This window comes from Balaenoptera musculus, chromosome 17 (assembly GCF_009873245.2).
Source record: "Balaenoptera musculus isolate JJ_BM4_2016_0621 chromosome 17, mBalMus1.pri.v3, whole genome shotgun sequence".
Classification (NCBI taxonomy): Eukaryota; Metazoa; Chordata; class Mammalia; order Artiodactyla; family Balaenopteridae; genus Balaenoptera; species Balaenoptera musculus.
The window spans coordinates 52,875,507-52,900,107 of record NC_045801.1 but is presented as its reverse complement, the minus strand read 5'-3'; the positions used below and the strand labels follow the sequence as shown (position 1 = coordinate 52,900,107).

The following is a 24,601-nucleotide window of genomic DNA, read 5'->3' as shown; positions in this document are numbered from 1 at the left end:
TGATGTCATGGGGTTACCCCATATGTTTTCTTCTAGGACTTTTATGGTTTCAGGTCTTACATTCAAGTCTTTAATTCATTTACAGTTGATATTTTTGTGTGGTGTAAGATAGTGGCCCAGTTTTATTCTTTTGCATGTGGCTGTCTAGTTTTCCCAACACCATTTTTTTGAAGAGTCTGTCCTTTCTCCATTGTATGCATGTTCTTGATCCTTTGTCCTAAGTTGATTGTCTGTATCTTGTGAGTTTGTTTCTTGGATCTCAATTCTGATCTATTGACCTATGTGTCTGTTTTTATGACAATACCTTACTGTTTTGATTACTATAGATTTGTAGTGTAGTTTGAAATCAGGGAGCATGATACCTCCAGATTTTTTCTTCTTTCTCAAGATTGTTTTGGCTATTCAGGATCTTTTGTGGTTCTATACATGTTTTAGGATCATTTGTTCTAGTTCTGTGAAAAATGCCATTGGAATTTTGAAAAGGATTGCACTGAATATGTAGATTGCTTTGAGTTGTATGGACATTTTAACAATATTAATTCTTCCTATCCATGAGCACAGAATATCTTTCCATTTATTTGTGCCTTCTTCAGTTTTCTTCATCAGTGACTTATAGTTTTCAGAGCATAGGTCTTTCACCTTCTTGGTTAATTTAATTCCTAGCTATTTTATTCTTTCTGATGCAATTGTAAATGGTACTGTTTTCTCAATTTCACTTTCTGATAGTTTGTTATTAGTGTATAGAAATGCCACTGATTTTTGTAGATTGATTTTGTATTCTACAACTTTACTGAATTCATTTATTCGTTCTAACAGGTTTTTTTTTTTTTTTTTTTGGTGGAGTCTTTAGGGTTCTAGCAGTTTTTTGATGGAGTCTTTAGGGTTTTCTATATAAAGCATCATGTTATCTGCAGGTAGTGATAGTTTTCCTTCTTTTTGATTTGGATGCCTTTCATTTATTTTTCTTGCATAAATGCTGTGGCTAGGACTTCCAATAAAATGTTGAATAAATGTAGCAAGTGTGGGCATCCCTGTCTTGTTCCTGATCCTAGAGGAGAAGTTTTCAGCTTTTCACCATTGAGTATGTTAGCTGTGGGTTTATTATATATAATCTCCATTATATGGGGATACATTCCCTTTATACCCACTTTGTTGAGACTTTTTTATCATGAATGGGTATTGAATTTTGTTGAATACTTTTCCTGCATCTATTAAGATGATCATAAGAGTTTTATCTTTTGTCTTGTTAATATGGTGTATCACATTGACTGATTTGGGGATGTTGAACTATCTTTGTATCCCTGGAATAAATCCCACTTGATTATGGTTTATGAGCCTTTTAATGTGTTATTGAATTCAGTTTGCTAATATTTTGTTGAAGATTTCTGCATCTATGTTCATTAAAGACATTTTTATTGTGGTGCCCTTGTCCAGTTTTGGCATCAGGGTAATGCTGGCTTCATAAAATGAGTTTGGAAGTATTCCCCTCTCTTCAGTCCTTTGGAAGAGTTTGAAAAGAATAGGTATTAATTTTTTTCAATTTTTGGTAGAATTCATCAATGAAACCATCTTGTTCACTCTAATCTTTATTATTTCCTTCTCTCTACAGACTTTAGGCTTTGTTCTTTTTTTCCCTAGTTTGTTTAGGTATAAAGTTAGATTGTTTATTTCAGATTTTTCTTGTTTCTTGAGGTAGGCATTAATTGCAATGAGCTTCCTTCTTAGAACGACTTATTCTGAATGTCATAGATTTTGGATATTGTATGTTTTCATTTGTCTCTATGTATTTTTTAAAATTTCTTCTTTGATTTCTTTGATAACCCATTGATTGTTCAGTAGCAAGTTGTTTAATCTCCACATATTTGCACCTTTTCCAGTTTTCTTTTTATAGTTGATTTGTAGTTTTACATACTATTGTAGTTGGAGAAGATGCTTGATAGAATTTGAATCTTCTTAAATTTATTGAGACTTTTTTTGTGGCCTAACATGTGATGTATCCTGGAGAATGTTCCATGTGCACTTGAGGAGAATGTATACTCTGCTGCTTTGGGATAGAATGTTCTGATTATACCTATTAAGTCAATATGTTTTAAGGTGTCATCCAAGGTCTGTGTTTCCTTATTATTTTCTGTCTGGTTGATTTATCCATTGTTGTAAGTGGGATGTTAAAGACCCCTGCTATTATTGTATTGCTGTTAATTTCTCCCTTTAGGTCCATCAATATTTGCTTTGTATATTTGAGTGCCCCTGTGGTGAGTGCATATATATTTATATATTTATAAATGTTATATTTTATTTGCTGGATTACTCCATCATCATTAATGTAATACTTTTCTTGTCCTTTATTACTGTGTTTGTTTTAAAGTCTATTTGTCTAATATGAGTATAGCTACAACAGCCTTCTTTTTGTTTCCATTTAAGTGGAATAGCTTTCTGCATCCCTGCATGTTCAGTCTGTATGTCCTTACTTCTGAAGTGAGTCTCTTGTCAGCAGCATATAGATGGTTCTTGCTTTTGTCTTTTTCTTTTTCTTTTTTATCAGACATTCTATATCTTTTTTACTGGAGAGTTTAGTCCATTTACATTTAAAATAATTACTGACATTTTGTTTATGTTTGCTGTCTGTTTTTATAGCTCCTCCTGTTTCTTTCTTCTCTCTCTCTTCTCTTGTGGTTTGATGGCTTTCTTCATTGTTCTGTTTAGATTCCTTTCTCATTTTCTTTTGTGTATTTACTCTGAGCTTTGCTTTGTATACATATAACATCCTATGTATATAATAGTCTGTTTTAAATTGATAGCAATTTAAATTTAAGCATATTCCAAAAGTTTACATTTTCACTCCCCCCTCATGTTTTATATTTTTGGTGTCTCATTTTATGTCTTTTTATTTTATGCACTGTTAGCTAATTATTGTAGTTTTAGTTAATTTTACTATTTTTGTCTTTTAACCTTCATACCTACTTTATCATTGATTGATACACCATCTTCACTATAATCTCCAGTGAGATTTTTTCCTCTTGTATGTTTTCTTGTTATTAATTATGTCATTTCTTTTCAGCCCAAAGAAGTCCCTTTAACATTTCTTGTAGGGCCAATTTAGTGGGGATGTATTGGTTGACCAAAAAGTTATTTTGGGTTTTTCCATAAGGTGTTGTGGAAAAATCCAAATGAACTCTTTGGCCAAGCCAATACTTCTTCAGTTTTTTATGATCTGGGGAACACTCTTGATCTTTTCTTCGATTCTGAATGATAACCTTGCCAGGTAGAGAATTCTTGGAAGTTTTTTCCTTTCATGATATGGAATATGTCATGCCACTCTCTTCTGGCCTGCAAAGTTTCTGTTGAAAAATCTAATAGCCTTACCTTGTATGTAAGAAGTTGTTTTTCTCTTGCTGCTTTCAAGATCTTCTCTTTATATTTAATTTTTCCCATTTTAAGTGTAATGCATCTTGGTGTGGATCTCTTTGGGTTCATTCTATTTGGAAATTTTTGAGCTTCCTGCACCTGAGTATCTGTATCCTTCCTCAGATTAGGGAAATTTTCAGTCATTGTTTCTTCAAATAAGATTGCTGGCCCTTTCTCTCCCTCTTCTCTTTCTGGGACCCTTATACTGAGAATGTTATTCCACTTGATGTTATCCCAAAATCCCTTCAAGAATTTTAACTTTTTAAAATTATTTTTCTCTTTTTGTTTCTCTGTCTGAGTGATTTCCATTGCTTTGTCTTCAAGCACAATGACACAATCTTCTGCTTCATTGAGTCTGCTGTTGAATCCCTCTAGTGTACTTTTAAGTTTAGCTATCATATGCTTCAGTTCTGTAACTTCTGTTTGGAACTTTCTTAAATTTTCTATATCTTTGTTGAAAATCTCACCATGCTTTTCATTCTTTATTTTAATTCTGTGAACATCTTTATGACCATTACTTTAAAGTCTTTAATCAGGTCAATTGCTTATCTCCATTTTATTAATATCTCTTTCTGAAATTTTGTCTTGTTCTTTTGTTCAAAATATATTCCTCTGTCTCCTCATTTTGCCTGATTCTCTGTGTTTGTTTCTGTGTATAAGATGAAACTGCTGTCTCTCCCAGTCTTGAAGGAACAGTCACTGGAAGACTGGGGGTGTGTTTTGGTCTGTCTGTGCAGTGCCTTGGTGATGGGCACCTGCCAAGACCTGTCTCTGTGATTGTTTCAGTCTCTTGAGGCTCAGAAATGCCAGGAATTCAAGGGCATCCTTTGTGTGGGGTGTGCACACCTTCTGGATCTGGTGGCATAGGGGCTGCAGCAAAACAGTTCTGGGCCTGGGTGAGCCCACCCCCTAGGTCTGGTGAGGCAGGGGCTACTGTGAATGGGAACCAGTCTGGGGCAAGCCTGTCCACCAGGTCTGGTGGGAAAAACAATTTCTTTTGAGGAATCACATGTTTTCCTGGCTTCCCATTTTATGGGCAATTTCTAGCCATAATAATTATTCTGAAGGCTTTTTAATAATAATAATTATTTTACTCATAACTTTTAATAGGCCATAAGCTAATTTGCTTATGTGCATTTAGATGTTTATTTTAAAATTAAAACCCTTATTTTTGACTACTAAATGATAACTGTTAAACTGATGACATTATATGTGAATGGTATTTTAAATTTAGTATAAAAATTCAACATTGAAAATAAAATTATGTGAGTTTTGTCATAATAATATGAATACAACTTTGGGTGGAACACAGCATGGTGGTAAAAATAATGTTCTTAGTAAATTAGGATACATATGGAGCAGAAATGTACCTGGAGTTGGTTATATTATATACATAATTCATAATTGCATCAATCAAGCTGTGATATTCTACTAATTTATACAAACTGAGCTGTAAGTATCACATTTTATAAATATTTTTAGGTTTACACAGTCAGAAAACAACACTAAAAAATTTTGGTGATGAATTTTATTTTGAACTAAAAAGACAACATAAGTATGTTATCACATAATCTCTCTTTGCTACCTATCATCAATTGAATTTTAGAAATGTTTGAGCTTTTGAAGAACTACTTTGCAAATCCTCTAAATTTTGCTTACATTTTATTCAAAATTAGCTGGAAATCTCTAATAAAAGTGTTCAACAAAGTTCAAATTTTGAAGTTTTTAAAGATTTTCAATTATTAAAAGCAAATCTCACAAATGAAAAGAAAAATTCTTACAGAAGCAAGGACTAGAATAAATAAATTAAACAATGTAAGTTATAAAGGTATATAAGATTTAATTTTGATTTTTCTATGATAATGCTTTGAAATAACTCAACTGTAGGGAAAAGCCGTCTGATGGAGCTTCTATTTATAATTAAATAGTTGTATTTTGTACCAGAATGAAGTGAAATTGAGGATCCCTGTGGTTGTATGGCATCTACATTTACTGAGACAGTCAAAAGGATGTTAAGACATTTTGGACAAGTTTTACCTTATAAAAATATGTCAGGAAAAGTACTCTGTTGAATAGAAGTAAAAAGACAGTACCTATGAAAATATTTGGGCTAATATATTTACACATATCAATGTAAATATAGAATTGAGAATATTTTCCACTTATAATTATCTGATCTTATTTTCCTCAGCACCTATAAAAATATATTCTCAATTAAAATATTATATTTGCAAAGCAGAATCATTTGAAAGTGTCATTAATTTCAAAACTATTAAAGGTAAAATGCAATTTTGAAGATCTGAGAAATTCTATGAAAATTTTAAAATAGAATAATTGAAAAATAAATTTTACAGAAAAATGTAAGTGACAAAATATAAGAGAGGTTAATCCAAATAAAATGATCAAAGCAACATGGGAAATTACTCAGTTATGTTATTTTTATTTCAGATAATAAACCTAAATTTGTGTTAGTTTTGCTTTATTCTAAACATATTTATTAAGAGAATTTTTTAAAATCATTTTTGATTGCTAGTCTTTTTTTAAACCAGTGATATAATAAGCCAACTTGTTGATCAATTAAATTTTCAAAATCTTACAATTTTAATAATTTTATTTCCCTATTCACACTCAAAAAATGACCAATTTAGATACTAAATTGTATGGTCACTCTAACTATAAACTTTCATGACTACTTTTTACCTTCAACAGCCATTTTGAGTCCTGGAATTTCAGATAATACATTCACTAATTCATTGCGTTGTCATTCATGCATTCGACAAACACTTATTAAGCCCCATCTATTAGCCAAATATTCTAAGTTCTTTGAATATATTTGTGAACAAAACAGACAAAGATCCCTGACTCATGGAGCTAACATTTTAGCATGGAGGTGGGGGGTGGTTCATCTAGCAACAAACAATAGATATAATAAGTAAATAAATTGTATCACATATTTGCAGTTGATAAATACTTTGGAAAACAAAAATGAAAGCAGGGTAATGGGGATTCTGAATGTGAGAAGTGTAGGGAAATGAAATGTCACCACATTAAACAGGTGAGAAAGGTGACATTTAAGCAAAGATTTGAAGGCATTGGGGGAGTTCACCATGGGATTATCTACGGGGAGAGGAAGCTGGGATAGAGGAATCAGCTAAAGCAAAGGGCAGGGATGTATCTGACCTGCTTGAAAAACAACAAGGAGACCAGTATAGTTGGAGAAGAGAATCCTGGGGAGTGTAGTGAAATATGAGGTGTGGAGGGCAAGAGAGGGAATGAGGCTGGATAGAGAGAGAGTAAGATACAGGTAGAATATTCTTTTTTTGAAAAATCACTTTTTATTTGTTTTCTTTTTATTGTCTTCTTTGCAAAAGTATAAACACCATGAAGAGGGTACTTTTTTCTCTTGTCAGCATCTATGTAAACTAGGCTTACCATAGTGATTTACCCTATAAATGAGTGAGCTCCCATTTTTGGTGTCTAGAAAAGTATTGTTTATGAGTTACTCCTAGAATTACATGATTTAAAAAATGCTCAAACTTGACTAAGCTATAACAAGTTTTAGAGAAACTGATGGAAGTACAGGCATCAGAGGATATTTTAATCTAAATTGCCTTCAAAAATAAATCATGACAATACAACAAATTAAAAATATATTTTTGATACATACAGCAAAAAAGATTTATGCTTCAATGTGAACTTTCTGAAAACTGAAGAAAATGATATCAATATACATAGAAGAAAACCATCGTATAATGGCTCAGTAAATGTACTCAACTTCCAGTAACGAAAATGGAAATATTCTTGGTGGGGGAAAAAATTTGAAGGCAGGTTGTATGTTTAAATACCTGTGAACTGAGGATATATAAAATGACTGAAGGAAAGTAAATATTTTATCAATGACTTTTAAGCCAGTGACAGAAATAATGATTGAGAACTAGACTTAGAGTTAGAAAAGAGAGTCCTTTCCAAGCTGTGCTATCAAATGGTCGTATGGTCTGGGTAAACCACTCTATCCTTCATGCCTAAACTTTTTTATAATAAAAGGACATGCTTACCTCTTTTTAAAAAAAACTATAATTTATTGTGCTGGTGTGGCTGTTTTGTTTTGGTTGTTTACTCTCGTGAGGAGTGACACAGTCATTTTAGTATTATGAAAATTTGCTCAGCTTCTGATCAGAAGCTCTGAATTCCAACTTCACTTCTGCTACTATATGACCCTTAAAAGTCTTTTAATCCTTTCCAAAATTTCCTTTCATTTAGAATTGTATTCACTATCTGTTCTCACACTTGAGGTCAGTGATGTATAGGCAACAATCTGAATCAGAAGCATACAGAGTTGGTAAGGATGCCATAATGTCACCAAGTATCTTTTTACAAAACCTTCCTGCTGGTGGTAGAACATTTGAAGAAATAAATAATGCAGAACACTGATGTTTATACTATAATATGATCCATAAAATTATTTTTGCAGTTTCATTGTCTGATGAGGGCAACACATCACAAAGCATTTAGTAAAGGGCATCTGATATGAGGAATTTCAGGTCTGCAAAAGGGTATGTATTTTCCAAGAATCTCCTTGGGATGATACTGATTTCATTCCAGGTGGAATAATTTTATCCTCTAAATATTTTTTCTTAATAATATCAAGATTTTTTTTATCTGATTAAATCTCATGTGTTCTTTTCTTTATCTTAGCTTGGCTTTATTATTCAATATCAGATAAACCATATCTTTCTCATTTTTGATGAAGGATCTTAGATTCTTTGTATTACCTTGATTTCTTGCTCTGTCTTTCATATTTGCATTCTCAATCAAAGAGTTCTTTGAAATTTTGTTTTCTCATGGAATTTTAACAGTAGGATTTAATTTAATGGATTTCTACTTTATACATGCTCATGGAGACTTTATGAACGATTCATCTTTTTATTTTAAAAAATGAAATTATGAAATATTTTTGTGGTTTGCCAATAAATTATATGTCTTGTCAGAAGCAGTAGATTTATTTTTAATTGAAAAGTCAAACTTTATCCATATAACAAGATGTTTGGAGTGAGAACTCCTGAGCTCAGAGTCTTGGCACCACTACTTATTAGCTAAGTTACTTTGTGCAAAATCTCATACTTTCTCAACTTCAATTTGTATAAGTGGGAATTGACAATAGGACCCATGGCCCAAGATTATTGTGATGATTATTTTTTAATGTGTGTGAAAATGTGATCAACTGTTAAATGATATACAAATACTAGCAACTACTATCATCATCAAAGATGAGGTTAGGGCTTCCCTGGTGGCGCAGTGGTTGGGAATCTGCCTGCCAATGCAGGGGACATGGGTTCGAGCCCTGGTCTGGGAAGATCCCACATGCCGCGGAGCAGCTGGGCCCGTGAGCCACAACTACTGAGCCTGTGCGTCTGGAGCCTGTGCTTCGCAACAAGAGAGGCCGCGATAGTGAGAGGCCCGCGCACCGCGATGAAGAGTGGCCCCCACTTGCCACAACTGGAGAAAGCCCTCGCACAGAAACGAAGACCCAACACAGCCATAAATAAATAAATAAAATAAAATTTAAAAAAAAAAAAAAAAAAAAAAAAAAAAAAAAAGATGAGGTTAGAGTAGCATTATTACATTTTAAGCCTTTAGACAAGCATTTTTCAAGTTTCTTCCTTAAAGGCACTGTTTTTATGCTCAGAATTCTTATTACGCTCTTTTCAAAACAGCTAAAAAATAAAGTTCTTAAAAGATAATTGAAGGAAGGGATTTAAGCTAAATGTATTATATAGCCATGTGTCTCAAACTTCAATGTGCATAGCAATCACCCGGGTGTCTTGTTAAAATGCAGATTCTGATTCATCAGATCTGGGATGAAACCTGGATTCTGCATTCTAACAGCTTCCTACATGATACAGATGCTGCTTGTCTGCCAACCAAACTTTGAGTATCAGAGTTGTATACTACTCTCCACATAAAATGCTTTTAACTACCTAACATTAACTTTGGCATTTCCTCATATTTATGAATTATAAAATGCATACCATTGTAGCGTTGGTGTTTTAAACACTGAATACAAAGCCACCACAAAAAAGACCTGAGAAAATAAGTTCATATATACACATATGGAAAGAGAGACATTAGAAAAGGAAGAAAACAAAAAGAAGCAATACTCAAATCTTGGGGTCTACTTTACTTCACTGATTGAGATCTGAGCTCCTAAAGAAATTGATAATCTAGACTCTCTGTTCATTGAATTTTAGTTTCCTTACAGAATAGTTTTCCCCAAGTATGAAACTAAATAAACTCTTGGGATGCAAAGAAATTAATATTGTTAAGTCTATGCATTTATAATGAACATATGGCTAAGATTATTTTTCACTAGGTATTTTTATATTAATTATCATAACAGTTGTCTCCACTATTGATGTCAATAGATCATTAGATGTATTTATAAAATTATTAATCGAGGTTCTAAATATATTCATGATGCTGCTGGAACATTTATCCAAATTTTGTATTTTATTCATTTGGTTTCTAGAGGTTTTATCTCTTAATAAAACATGTTGTTGTTCATTTTTACCTTTGTGGAGATTTGTAGAGATGGTCATGGAATATAAAAATGCATTCTTCAAAAAATTTATCCAAGATTATATGAGATAAAATAATAGAAAAAAATCATCCAAGTTGAAAGTTTTAAGAATTAAGTAAATTCCAGTTTGATGATTGTTACCATTTGGTTTTTGCTTTACACCTGTTTGAAAATATGTTTGTGTTCTCTGCTAAATTACTTTAAACTACATTTATTAAACACGCACCAAAGCCACAAAGTTTCATCTAGTTTCATGGCTACTTATGCTTCAAGGCAAATCAAAAGTATTTTGACAATTAGCTAATGGAAGTTTCAATGGGAACAACACAGTTAAACAAACAAAAAAAAAGAACAGAAACAAGCTGAGGTTTATTGCAGAGTTTGCTGATAGATGTGGGTTTATGAAACTGCTAACATTATAACTGGTGTTTTGGTAGAAAACCACTTCATTTACCAACAATGGACATTTAAGGGCATTCTCAGCAATAGAAGACAGGGCAGCACATTCACGAAGTACAAAGTCTACATCTTTATTGTGGCATTCACCACATTTACTATGGTTAGCTGCAGGTTTACCTTTCTCTGCGATATCCTGGGAACAGAAACAGCATTTATGTCTATTTACCCAATACTTAGCACAGTACCTGGCACATTCTGTATGTTCAGTAATTATTTGATCAATGAAAGTGAATGATTTGTATCATCTCTATTTTCTTCGTAATATAACCATTATGTAATAGACATAAATAAAAATGGGCATTCAAGTATACATGTCCAATTTTTTTACTTCAGTTTCTATTGGGAAAAAAATCAGTTTGGATCTAAATAAGTCACATACAATGATCAGACTTACCATTTAATTAGTAATAAGTTCAAGTTTCCATTTTTATTCGTCCTTGCAGACCAAGCCTGGGAGCATTACAGTATTTTCTGGTAACAAATGGGAATCTGGCCAACAAGTGATATTTGCATTAGCATTCTAATAACCAGAGGCCAGTCTGCCATAGTGCTGTGTCAGAACTAATTTATGAAACTACATCCAAAGGCTCATTAAAATGGTCACAATTCAGTGACTGCCCAGTGAAATTAGACTACAGTTTCATTCCCATAACAGAGAATATTTTAACATACTATCAAGGACATATTTCAAGTGTTAAAACTAGCTTTGATTCTGTGAAGGGAAAAACAACAAGATTAGAAAGCTATTTACTTTTGTGCAAAATTGGTTCCACTCTCAGATTTAGGCTTAAAATGCTTCAAATGGTCATATTTTAGAACATATACTTGCCTCTCCAAGTGCATTTTTCTCTTAGAGTAAAAGCACTTCTGGGCAGCTCTATCAAACCACAGGGTTGTGAACCTACATGGCCAAGAAATCTCAAGGAGCTCAGTTGAAAGTCAAATGTGTTTCCCCCACTGCTGCCAGACAAATCTCCCTACAGCATTTCTTTAATCATACATCTTCCCCCATGATGCCAAAACTGCTGGGGACTCAGAATATATTACTTTACAGGCTGCTTTCCACAGCCAAACCAGATTTAAGTGTCATAAAAAATGTGGCATCCAAAGTCTGGTTAAAAGCAATGAGATAGTAGGGAAAGTTCTAGAACATGAGTCTGGTACAGCTCCAGTCCAACTCTCAATCATCTCTTGCAGGGCAGGGGCAGGGTATCTCCTATCCTACTAGTTCAGTGCCTGGCACATGGGCTGTGCTCAGTAATAAAGACCGCTGTAGTGAAATGAGCTGATGATATTATTATGAAAGCCATTTAATTTCTCAGTATCACAAACATCTATATACGTGACATGGGAATAATGATCCCTGTTCTACTTATTTCACAGGATTGTTCTGAGGATCTAAACTAATAATAACTGCAAAAGCACTTTTTAGTGGTATGGTGCTTATACTAGGATAATGTGTGGTTTTATGCATTCACTTGTCAAGCATAACAGACTATTTTCTTTATTTCCTGAATTTTTATTCAATGGAACAGTAATGAATCCCTAAATCGTCCAAATGTGAAGGATAAAAGAATGAATAACTTTTCCTGGCAGTCTATATGCCATAGTTGAATTATTTAAACTTTTATTTAAACCTGGGGAAGGAAACAAAACAAAAAAATCCCAAGAATAAAGATATTATTTTTAATTAATTTCTTTAGAAAAATATTTCTTTTCCTTTTTTTTCTCCATCTAAAAAATAACACTGGTAATGTGGACACCTTATTATACTGTAAGTTAGACGTCACTTCAATATCAAGGCTAAATTTCTCTAGAAATAACAGATGCCAGCAGGGATCATTAGTGGTAAAGCTAAGTAGCAAGTATTTGTTTATTGTAGCAGTATAAATGATGTGTAATTTAAAACATTAAATTAACTTTTCAAAAGAGGATATTCCAAATTGAATACATGGCAAAGAAATAAATGTGAAATATTTTTCTAAACATTTCAGGTTATCTCATAAACCAGTGTTCTGGGGGCACTCTGTTTTGCTGGATGTTAACAGGTGTGCTATCCAAAAAATACTCACTTTCTCTCTCTTTCATATATATATATATATATATATAAGCATTTGAGTTAAACATAACTGAATGTTTCTGCTTCCAGAATCTTTTCTTTTAATATGCATTACAAATACCTGAGAAAGGGGTACATTATTGCATTTTTACCAAATTTATTTTACCGTGACTTATTTATTTGGCAACATTCTTATTAACACCTTCTAAAACATTGTTTAGATAAATACCACTTTAGGAAATGTTCTGACAAAGTGTGTTTGGCTGGACACACTACAACCCATGCAAGGACACACCTTCTGGGTTGTATGAATTTAGTTAACCGATGGATCCCTTGAGCACCCACTGTATAAACAGCCCTGTGCAGGATGCGAACTAAAAGGCATAAGACGTTGCGTGAAGTTATGACTGCCTTTTAGAAGTCCAGAGTCAAAGGGAACAACACTCAGTAGTCATTGCTGTGGGAATGATGTAGTGAAGTAAAATGCGAGTGCAAAGAGGGAGAGTCATGTCTGTTTAGGTGTAGAATTGGCGGTATCTTCCCAAGAGTCAAAAGCACAAAATAATTGAATGCTTTTACTATCATCTTTAGTAGTACCCTAACAAGAATTGGTCAGATAAATATATTTGCATGTGTTGGGTATCCTTTGCAAGGGTGATGCTTTGGAACAGTACCTGTCTCCACTTGCCTCATCTCATTTACCTCAAATCAGAATAGGTTCAGCTCATTGACTTTTTTTCAGTTCTGTGACTTTATAGTTATTTCTATCATGGTATTGACTTCACTTATTTAGTTTAAAAATAAAGAAGAAAAGAAAATTGATTAAAGGTTAGTGCATTTAATATACTTTAAGTAATTTACTGTGAAAAGATAGTAGCCCAACAGGATATTTTTCAATTATTTGAATCTGAAATTTAATATTAGAAGGAAAATTTGAGTACATTTTCATTTTTCCCTCATACTTTTTCATGCTCACTTGAAATATTGAAACTTCAAAATAGATACAGGGTCTGTCCTATAAGTCTCATGGTTGGTTCTTACAGAAGCTCATAATGTCATATGAGAAAATGCGAATACCTCATCTCCCTCCATGTGGAGGTCTGCTGTCTCCAGTCATCTCCTAGTCATGGGTAAAGCTTTAGGTCCCTTCTGCTGTATTCCTATGCCTGGACAGAGTTGGGGGAGTTCCTCTACACAGGGGTGATGTCTAGTGAACCTGTTACCAAACAGGGTTCTTGACCTCTTTAATCAATAGAATTTGATCAGAGGCCAGACAAGAAATTCAGGCAAAGCTTTATTGGGCCTCCTGCTGCAGCAGGGGAGGAGAAAGAACAAACAGGTTCCCTTGCTTGCTCGCTTGCCTGGGGTAGGGGTGGGTTGGGGAGGGAGTGGGGTGGGGTGAGCTGGTTACTTATATGGGGTGAAGGTAGGGGTGTGTCCAGGGTTCAGGCCACAGGGGTGGCTTAGGGGGTTTGCCCACTCCTTTCTTTATGTCGTGTTCAAGGGCACGTGCAGTACCCTGTTTTTGCTCCTGATGCCCTGCTTTTGCTTCCGGCTCTCCAGAAGTGGCAGTTGGTCTTTTTGGTCTTTTAGGTCTCTTTGTGTCTTGTTGTCCAGAGTTTGCCCTAATTGCACTTGCGTGCAGTTATTTTTAGTCTCTTATAGTTTCTTTGTATTTTGTTGCTTGAGGAGACGTTTGTCCAGGTGCAAATATTGCAGCACTGCAGCAAAGTGTCCCAGCTCCCAGCCTGTCTCAAACCCAAACAGAAACTCTTCAAGAGACTTCTTTCTAATGGTGCTCATCTAGTTTTACCAACCCCCTCTATGAGAATATGATTCTAATACTCAAATAATAGAGTCCACCAGCTTGGTATATAGGTACATCTATAGGTATTTCTGCATAACAAGTAGGAATTTAACTAGGATTTTTTTGGCCCATCTCAAAAGAATTTGCTAAGAATGATTAAACTTACATCCTTTCTTGAGGATAGTATAAGATTTCTAAATATTAGTATTTAGTATGAATCTGTATGCAAACTCAGGAATTTAGGAAATAACACTTTACTTTTTGTATCTCAACATTTTACTCCAAAGTCCCTATCTTGTGAGAGTGACAGAAAATTCAACCTTGGTCATTCTTCCTCTTGTCTTGCCTGTGGGTGACTTGCACAGTGCCAGGACAATCAGGGAAGAAAGTCTCAGGAGGTCTCTCTGTAGCTGACCAAAAAGTTCAATGTTAAGAGTTGCTCACCAAAACCTCACCAACTCATGATATTGTCAGACTTTGTAAATTGTTGTAAATCCAATGGGTATCAGTTGTACATCATAGTGTTTTCATTTGCACTTACCATTACTACTGAGATTGAGAATCTTTTCATGTGTTTATTCAGCATTCATATTTCGCCTTCTGTAAAGTGCCTTTACTAGTTTTTGCCCAATTTCCTATTTGGTTGTTTGTCTCTGTTTCCTATTAGATGAATGAATATATATTCCAAAAAAAAAAAATCCTTTGTCAAGGATTCCTTCATCCAATTTGTGCCTTTTCTTTTCATTTTTTTTATGTGACTTTGGATGGGCAGAAATTCTTAATTTTAATGTAATAGAATTTATCATTCTTATATTCTAAGGCTAGTGCTTTTTATGTCTTGTGTAAGATTATCCTTCCATACTCTGATCTCATAAATATATTCTACTATATTTCCTCCTAAAAGTTTTATATTTTTGCCTCTCACATTTAGGTTTTTAATCTAATAAGTAATTTATTTTTCTGTGTGATGTAAGTTAGAGGTCCAATTTCATATGTGTCATTGCAATCTAGCTTTTACCCATTGATCTGCTCTGCCAGCTTTATCATAATTCAAGTATCCATATATGTGTATATCAGTTGGGGGGTTCTGTACTCAGTTCCATTGGTTCATTTTCTTTGTACCAAAACTGTAGTCTTAATTACTACAGCTAAAAATAAATCTTGATAAGGCAAGTTTGCCAATTTTTTTTTCCTCATGTATATCATGGCTATTTTGATGTTTTGCTCTATAATGTAAATTTTAGAATCAACTTGTTAAACTCCACACAGACACAAAAAGAGTATTTGGGGATTTTATTGAAAGTACACAGAATCAATAAATCAACTTGAGGAGAAATGAAATATTTATTATATCAAGTATTCCAATTTCTCTTTGTATGTAAGGTAACTGTAAAATCTCCATAAACAGTTTTATAATTTTCTCCATAAACATCTTTCAAATTTTATAATGTATTTATCCCTAGGTACTTTACTTTTATGCTATATAAATGGCATCTTTTTAAATTATATACTTAAATACATATTGCTATGTAGAGATATGCAATTAAATTTTGTATATTGGCTTTAACTCCAACAAACTTACTAAACTCTCTTATTAACTGTAGTAATTTGTGGATGCTTTGGAGTTTTTATGTGGACCCACATATTATCAGCAATTATGACAGTTTCATTTCTTCTTTCCCATTTCTGATGTTGTTTTCCTGTCTTACTTCACTGACTACAATATCCAGTACAATGTTATATAGAGTTGGTGATAGTGAATGCCTTTTTTTTTTTAACATCTTTATTGGAGTATAATTGCTTTACAATGGTGTGTTAGTTTCTGCTGTATAACAAAGTGAATCAGCTATACGTGTACATATATCCCCATATCTCCTCCCTCTTGTGTCTCCCTCCCACCCTCACTATCCCACCCCTCTAGGTGGACATAAAGCACCTGGCTGATCTCCCTGTGCTATGTGGCTTTTAAATCCCTTGATCTTAAAGGAAATGTACCCCGTGTCTCACTATTAAGTATGCTATTTACTATGGATTTTATATAGATACTCTTTGGGAGGTGAAAGAAGTTTCCTTCTCTTCTTAGTTAAGGATTTTCCCACATATGGATGTTGAATTAGATGAGCATGTGTTTCCTATCCTTTAGTGTGGGCACTGTCTCTTGTCCCCTCTGATCCACAAGGAAATGAAAACTAAAGCTCAAGTTCTGGCTTCTACAAATGTCTTCAAAGACCAAGCCAGGTTCAGTGTTCCATTTCCATCTGACTTGCTATGTCCACTCAGATGTAGGCTTCCGTGAATGCCTTACTTTCCTGTTAGCCCAATGTGTTTTTTAAAAGAGATGTATTATGCCATTTGCAGCAACATGGCTGGACTTAGAGACTGTCATACTGAGTAAAGTAAGTCAGACAAAGACAAATATATGATATTGCTTATATGCAGAATCTAAAAAATATGGTACAAATGAACCTATTTACAAAACATAAATAGAGTCACAGACATAGAAAACAAACTTATGGTTACCAAGGGGGAAGGGGGGGAGAGATAAATTGGCAGATTGGGATTGACATATACACACTATTATTTATAAAAGATGACTAACAAGAACCTACTGTATAGCACAGGGAACTCTACTCAATACTCTATAATGACCTATATGGGAATAGAATCCAAAAAGAGTGGATATGTATATATGTATAATTGATTCACTTTACTGTACAGCAGAAACTAACATAACATTGTTAATCAACTATACACCAATAAAAATTAAATTAAAAAGAGATGACATTGTATTTCATCTAGACATTTTGGTTGTTTTTACTGATGGGTGGCTCATCCATCCCCAAACAGCATATTTAGTCCCCTGTACAAGAAATAGAACTTTGCCTTTCTTTTCTGTCAGAATAATGTCTCTCACTTCTTTCAAAGTTTTCTAGAAGTTCATCTCCTTTAGATTTTCATTTTTATCATCCTCTTAAAATTTTAACCTTATTAAATCAAATTGTTTATGTCATTTCCCAAACCTTTACCGCCCAACCTCATAACAGTTTTACACATTTTTTTTTTAAGATTAAGATTGGTCAATTATTTGCAACTACTCTTTTGTCATGTACTTAAGCATCTTCTTGTCTCATCTTAGAGGCTTTATTATAGTTTTAGTTCATGAAGACAAGAGATGTGCTCTTTATTCCTTCTGATCACCCCAGAACTCTGTAACTACACATTCCAGTTGCTGAGAGCATTTTGTTTTTTCCTCAGTAAACCTGGTATGCTTTACAGTTCCACTCTTCTAACACTCGGAGAAGATATCATCAAAGAAAATATAACAATTCCTCTTAGGAACAAAGCTTTATTCCACAAAAATGTCTATACAAACTGAGATGTTCCTGGCAAAACTCCAAATCAGTAGGATATCTCATTCTCTCTCTCTGTCTCTCACTCTTTCTATTTTTAGTAAGAATTCCTGACCCCCTACATTGTTCAACATTTTTTTCTGTAGTACTTTTCACCTTCAGATATGTTATATAGCTTTCTTATTTGTTATGATTGTGTTTTAATAACTATCTCTCAAGCCCCCTCCCCATAGAAGATAAGTCCCACGAGGGCATGGATCTAACCTGTTTGGTGCATGATGTATCTCAAACAGTGCCTGACCTAGAGGAGCTGCTCAATAAATACTTGTGAATGAATGAATGGCATATAACATTTGCATAGACAAATGACAAAAATAAAAATACAACTTCATGATTTACTTTTCTCAAAAGTTTTAATATTTTCTTAATCAGTGCTATTTTATTTTATGCTTTCAGATATCAACATGGCAGGAGAACCCAAACCATACAGACCAAAACCTGGAAATAAGAGGCCCCTTTCTGCACTTTATAGGTAAGTAAGCAAACACTATTTTATGATATGTAGTAGTGAAAAATTCTTGCAACTTTAAAAGGCAATATAACCTATAAGGAATCAAATATTTTGAAGAGCACTTCTAACTGGCATAAAGTACAACAAAATGCTGGTGGCCAACATATAAATATATCAAGCAGCATTGGCAGCGATCTTGCCTAACCTTTTCATCTTTGCTTAAACAACCCTTCTACAAGATATTCCTCTAATAAAATCTAATAAAAATCTCTCATGACTCTACCTAACAAGTGGTGCAAAGATTAATATTTGTTAACTTCTGCATGCCATGTACTACATATATTTTACATATGTTATTTAATTTAATTTAATTTTCACAGCAATCCTGCAATGTAGATATTGTTACTCTCATCTTATAGATCAAGAAGCTGATATGCAGTTTCTTAGAGATCTTTCCTAGGTCACACCACTGGTAAATGATTGTGCCAATACTCAAACTCATGCTTTCTGATGCCATGCCCTGAATTCTTTCCAACAGATCATTCAGCCTCTTTGTTACAAAGGACATGTTCATTTCACCTCCATTTCACCAAAAAACAAATACAATCCTTCTCTTTTCTAGAGAGACATTAACAATTCCTTTAAACTTTCCTCATATATTTGAATATGAGTCAACTTAACACTCTGGTCTTTCTCCTCTACATGCCCCAGTTTATCAGTGTGTATGCCTATAATCTCAATTCCAGGTAGACGGAGTAGACTATACTTAGCATGTTTATTGTTCTGTATATACTTCTATTAGGTTACGGAAAATTCAGTTGATTTGGAGAAAACGTTAATATTAAACTCATAGAAATTTTGGTTCCTTTAAAAATGGCCACTTAAAAAAAAAACAGTGCTCTGCCGCTAAGCCATATGTCCCACTTCATGTAGTTTTGCCATTGGTTTTTGTAATCTAAGTGCTGAATTTGCATCTCTCTCTGTTAAATTCCCTTTTGTTAGACTTAGCCAATTGTTCCAGGCTATTGAGATCTCCTATCATCCAATTTATTTGGTCCTGTCCCAGATACGTAATCTTCATTCTGTCAGCGTCCACATCCAAAAAGCTAATGTAAGTGCTGAGCAAGGCCCCCTTTTTCCTGATGTCACTTGGATAAAGGAGAATTGAGTTATACATATCAAAATTGATTATATTCTGATATAGTATAGCAAGAAGAGTGCTCAAAAGATAGTTTGGATCTGTTTCCTTGTCTTTGTTCTCAGAAAATTAGAAAATCTCCTTTTCAGCCACTCACAGCTTCATTTCTCGGTCTATAAAATAAAAGGGTCAGAACTAGATGAGTTCTAAGGTCCTTTTCAAGCCTAATGTCCCAGGATTCTCTAATGTATGACCATCAGCGATCTTAAAAAATACATTGGAAATATATCTTAATTGCTGTTTTCACTTTGGCTGTGTACATTTATTTAATTTTAATAAAAATTTTTATATAAAAAGGGAAAGCTACAGAACATAACAATTGTTGATAATTGGTCATAAGGCAGTATTGATGTTAAAGGTCAGAGATGAAGTCATCAACAAAAGGCAAATGATGCTTTCTGTAACTTGTTGGAGGTAAAAAAGACAATGTTTAAAAAGCTGAGAAATGAAGATAATTTTTGATCAGATTGATTTTAAAATGTATGCATAGAGCTGCAGCTAATGCAGAATGTTTGAAAAGTCATAATTTCAATGATTACCAGAAGAAGCTGTCAGTGGCTTTTATTCTCATCAAAGAGCTACCACTGTCTGTGTGATGATGTTAATTTTTGTATTTTCCCTGTTCTTGGAGTGTTTTGATTTACTTACAAGAATAGAAGCTTATGACAAGAAACAAATGTCTTTTTAACTGTTATTTCTCTATTACTAAGTTTTGCTGAATTGTGAATTCAGAAGAATTAGAAGCAGAAGTTTATTTAAATCTGATCTATTGTATACAAATCACATTAGTGGGGAAATATTTATTTATCCTATTTTCATCTGTTTACACAAAAGAAGGCTGGGATGTTATGAAATTGCAAAACGATAACAGAGGGAACAAAAGAGTGTGAACGTGCAGCCTAGAAAGCCCTTTCATACACATGCTCTCATTCTTACATAAGCTTAATAATAATAATACTTTATTTTTATGTAGACAAAATGTGTTTTCATAGTCATTATTCATCTGTTCACCACAGAACTCCACAAGGTTGGTATTATGTGCCTTGCTTTATAGATGAGAAAACTAAGTTTCCAAGACAATAAAGGATTTGCCCAAAGAAAGGTAACAAGCTTAGGAACTGAACACTGGTTTTCAGCTTTCAACTCTAAAGATCTTGCCACTTGATCACAACTCCCCATATTTACTGCTACCATCTAAACAATGCAGATTCTAAAAAGCAGAGATCCTGCCCACCAAAACCAATAATCAATTATGTTTCTGTCCAGGATTATCATGCCAGCCGGTGGCAAAAGAAAGCCTGCACACTGTACATAGTATAAGAACAAGAGTTACCACCAATCTGTGTGATCATAGGGCACAGGTTTTGAGCTTCAAGTTCTTTATCTAACATAATAGTTGTATACTTTTTCTTGATACTGTAAAATGGAATAATTGAGATGAAAGCACTTAGCTCATTGTGGGGAATATAGTAGCAGCTTGAAAAGGTGGTTTCTGCTTTCCTATTTTTTACATCTTTGGGTCTGTTTCCTTATCTGTAAAATGAAAGAGCTGGAACAATTTCATTTGTTCATTCATTCATTCTTTCATACAAGACATATTCATTGTGAGTCTACTGTGGTCTAAACACTAAGGTGGCTGTTCTTCTAGATAAATGGCACAGAAAATGCCAAGGCTGAAGGGCAAGGAGAGAGCATAATAAAATAAAAGTAAACTATTTTTATGGTTATAGGTAACCTCTGATCTACCTTGTGCCCTAAACTACTATGTCTCTATATCTATTTACTCTATTAGGGATATCAGTGATCTGCTATCAGACTTTCTTCTTCATTTATGTCTATTTTACCTGCATCATCAATCACAAAGTAGTATTTACATAGAATATTCACTGAGGCATTGCTTTGATTTGTTACTTCTTTTAACAGGATTTTCAGTTTAGCCAAACAACCTTCCCTAAGATTTTGTCATGTGCTAAGTTAACATGGTACACATAGAAGATTTTTTTACACAGCAATAAAACCATGTTTGGGAATAACATCCCAAACATACATACACATAGACACAATTTTTTAAAAACTGAGTAAAGCTTCAATATATTAATATCTTATACATAAGTTAGATATACATATAAATAAGGAACATAAATGAAGTATGCATACATTTCTATAAGGAAATAAATGAGAGAGTTATAGATTCTGCCTGGTGGACAGGGAGTGAAAAGTCTGGATGCCTCTAGAGCCAACTTCTGAACAAGCAGGCATTCACTCTGCAGACAAAGGGGAAGAAGGGCATGCCATCCAGAGAACATTTGCAGGGACACAGACACAGAGATGAAGATGAGCATCTCATGGTGAGAGCTAGGATAGAGCACTTGGACTACCATGTTATGGTGGCTCAGGCTGTCAGCATCCTTATCTGGCTGCTTATCAGACTAAGGACATTTGGCTTTTATTCTGCAGGCAACAAGAATCCATTTGGATATGACGAGTGACTGGAAATGGGGTATAAGTGAGAGTCACAGATATGTCCAAGGTTTCTAGGGGAATGCTCACATGATTCTGCCAAATAAATAGGAAAGGCATGATGAGCAGCAGCAGGGTCAGGCTTGGGGTTGGCGGAAGGAAGTAAAAAGAAATTATTGCAGTCTTGCACATGAATCCATAGAGACAGACAATTCATTAAAATAGCACTTATAATAAAAATGTCTCCTATTAGAGGCTATTTGTAAATGACACATAATTAATCATTTGTGAACATTCCATAAATATTGGACCTAGTCCTAATGGTGAATAGCAAATCCATTCTCTAGAAAGAATATTGTAACTTTTCATAAATTGCTGCTTCAAATGTGCTATGTACATTACACAGTGTCTATGGTGCTGTGAAATAAAGTGAGTTTCCCAGCATGCCAAGTTCCAATTAATGCTAAACAATTGTTAAATCAGAATAACTGTATGATGGTTTTGCTTCTGCTTGCAAAGGAGACAGACCTTTCCTCTCTGATGTGAATAAAGCTGACAACCAGAGCACACAGATATTATTTATCAGAGCTGAACAGCACAGGTTTTAACACCAAGAGGAAGCCCTCTGGGTCACAGGGAGCACAGCTCAGTAAGACACATAAAACATCAAGTTTCATCCCACTCATTTCATGGATATTACTAGATGTTATTCCCAAACATGGTTTTATTGCTGTATACAGTTGTTTTTCATAGCAACCTTCTCACCTCACAGAGATGACCATGGGAATCAGGATTGCCAATGCAAGTATCTTTAAGACTCCTTAAGATTGTCACAAGGTAACCTATAGTATTACCATTTTAAGATCACCACAATTAGAGGTGATAGCCATGAATGCGGGCTACATTATAGGAATGTCAATGACCAAAAAACTTGCAGAGTGTGAGCCGAGTAAGGTGACTCTACAGCAAAATATCTCTGGTAATTTGTTTACCACTTGACCTACATGAGTTCTATTTTCATCCTTCATGGTAACTCTGGCACATCATGGGAAAGGGGGACCCTCAGGTGACCCACAGTGTCTCATAGAACCTTGACAATAGAAATGAAAGCAATAGAAGCTAATTTCAGCTAATGCTAAATACCAAATATCATTATGGAGGAAAATTGTCCGGGACATCTCCACTGCATTAACTTGCTCTGTTTGCTGAGAAAGTTTACCAATTAGCTATTGATTATTATTATTTTATTTACATCTTCTTTTATAATGTCAAGGATAATACACCTTCACTTTCAGAAGTTTAATCCTTCCAGTGTCAGTGCCTCCCTTTGCACCGGTAAAGGCATCCATTTCATCTGCCTAGTCAGGCGAGCTCATGCAGGAAGCCATCTAGGAATGGTCTCTGTGGTTTTTAAATGGACTGTGAGGAGGACAGGGAAATGTACTCCTACCCCCTGCATTAATGCATCCTGTCCTGAAATGTATACAAGCCCAGCACTGACATGCCTACAAGGTTCAACTTAAAATTCAGTTGTTGCTGGATCTGCGTAGCAACTGCGATCTCTTTTTTGCTCCTTATCCAATCTTTCCTGGGCAACGAACTTACTGTCATGAAAAGTGTAGTTGCCAATATCCACAAGAGAAAATACACACAAAACAGTGTTTACTTCTAAAACTCAAAGCTGAACATCCATATATCTGGGTAACTAAGGATGTCTTCTCTTTAATTCACACTTCCCAAGCAAACATAAAATGCTGCTGAAGCAGAAAAGGTTCCAAACATTCACTTTGTGGATGCTTCAATATTGTGCATATGCTTGATGAAGAGAGGGTTAAGTGGCCTGGATCCTAAAACTGGCAAAGCTTCACCAGTGGTTCGAATTGGATCTCTTATTCCTTAGCTTTTCCAGCTGCATAAAGGAAGAAGAAAAATTTCCTGAAAGATGATATGTGTTTAAGGAGCCTGGAACTGTTACAGATGTTTTCCATGTTTTAGTTATTCTCATTATTATGATGATTCAAAGAAAAGGTCTATAATAAAGTATTCTAAGAAGTTACTTAAAATGAGCTGTGAGCTATGATAATGTTGCTAAAATTTGCACAGTTAACTAAACAGGTTAATGTTTCTTATAACTGCCTAAAGAGGAGACTTAAAAAAAAAAAAAAAGATTACACTTACTTATAGTATATACCTCGTATTTCAATACTAAGTGAATGTAATTTATAAACCTTTTAATGTGAAATGTGTAAAAGAAATGCTGACACAATACCCATTAAAATAGTTCTGCTGCAGGCAATTCTCTGCTAGGTTAAAGGATGACCTATTTGCAGTCTTCTGTTATGTTTTTAATGCATAAATATCCATGAATATTTTCTTGCATATAGAAAGAATATGGTACTGGTATAAGGAGACTGGATGGTACAGTCCTTGATGCAGAGAATTCATCTTTAAGGCTTTTTGAAACATTACAGTTCTATTTGTTTGATTTGAGGCAATTTACGATAAAATCAAAGGAAGCAAAACAATACAACAAATTTTAAGAAGAGGTAAGAGCCAAGAACAAGATATGAGTTAGGAGTGGGGTAGGCGGGTAGGATCAGGCAAATTATACTTAGAAAATATATGTAATAATAAGGTATTAAAATTGGGCATCAAACTTATCCATGAGATTCCTAGCAGTCAGTGCAAAAAGAGGGTACATGATAATTTACGTAATCATCTATTAAAAGAGAGTACTCCCATCTGTGATGAGAAACTATTTTTTCCCTAATTTTC

General features: G+C 34.2%; 1 protein-coding gene across 5 annotated transcripts in view; it reads left to right on the top strand.

Moving 5' to 3' along the window:
- RALYL (RALY RNA binding protein like) overlaps window positions 1–24,601 on the top strand; it is an 858,672-nt gene that overhangs the window by 637,517 nt on the left and 196,554 nt on the right. For all 5 annotated transcript variants that reach the window (XM_036829780.1, XM_036829779.1, XM_036829782.1 and 2 more), the window contains one exon: window positions 18,114–18,189. In XM_036829780.1, coding sequence (XP_036685675.1) covers window positions 18,114–18,189 — 76 coding nt within the window. The remainder of the gene's footprint in view (window positions 1–18,113; window positions 18,190–24,601) is intronic.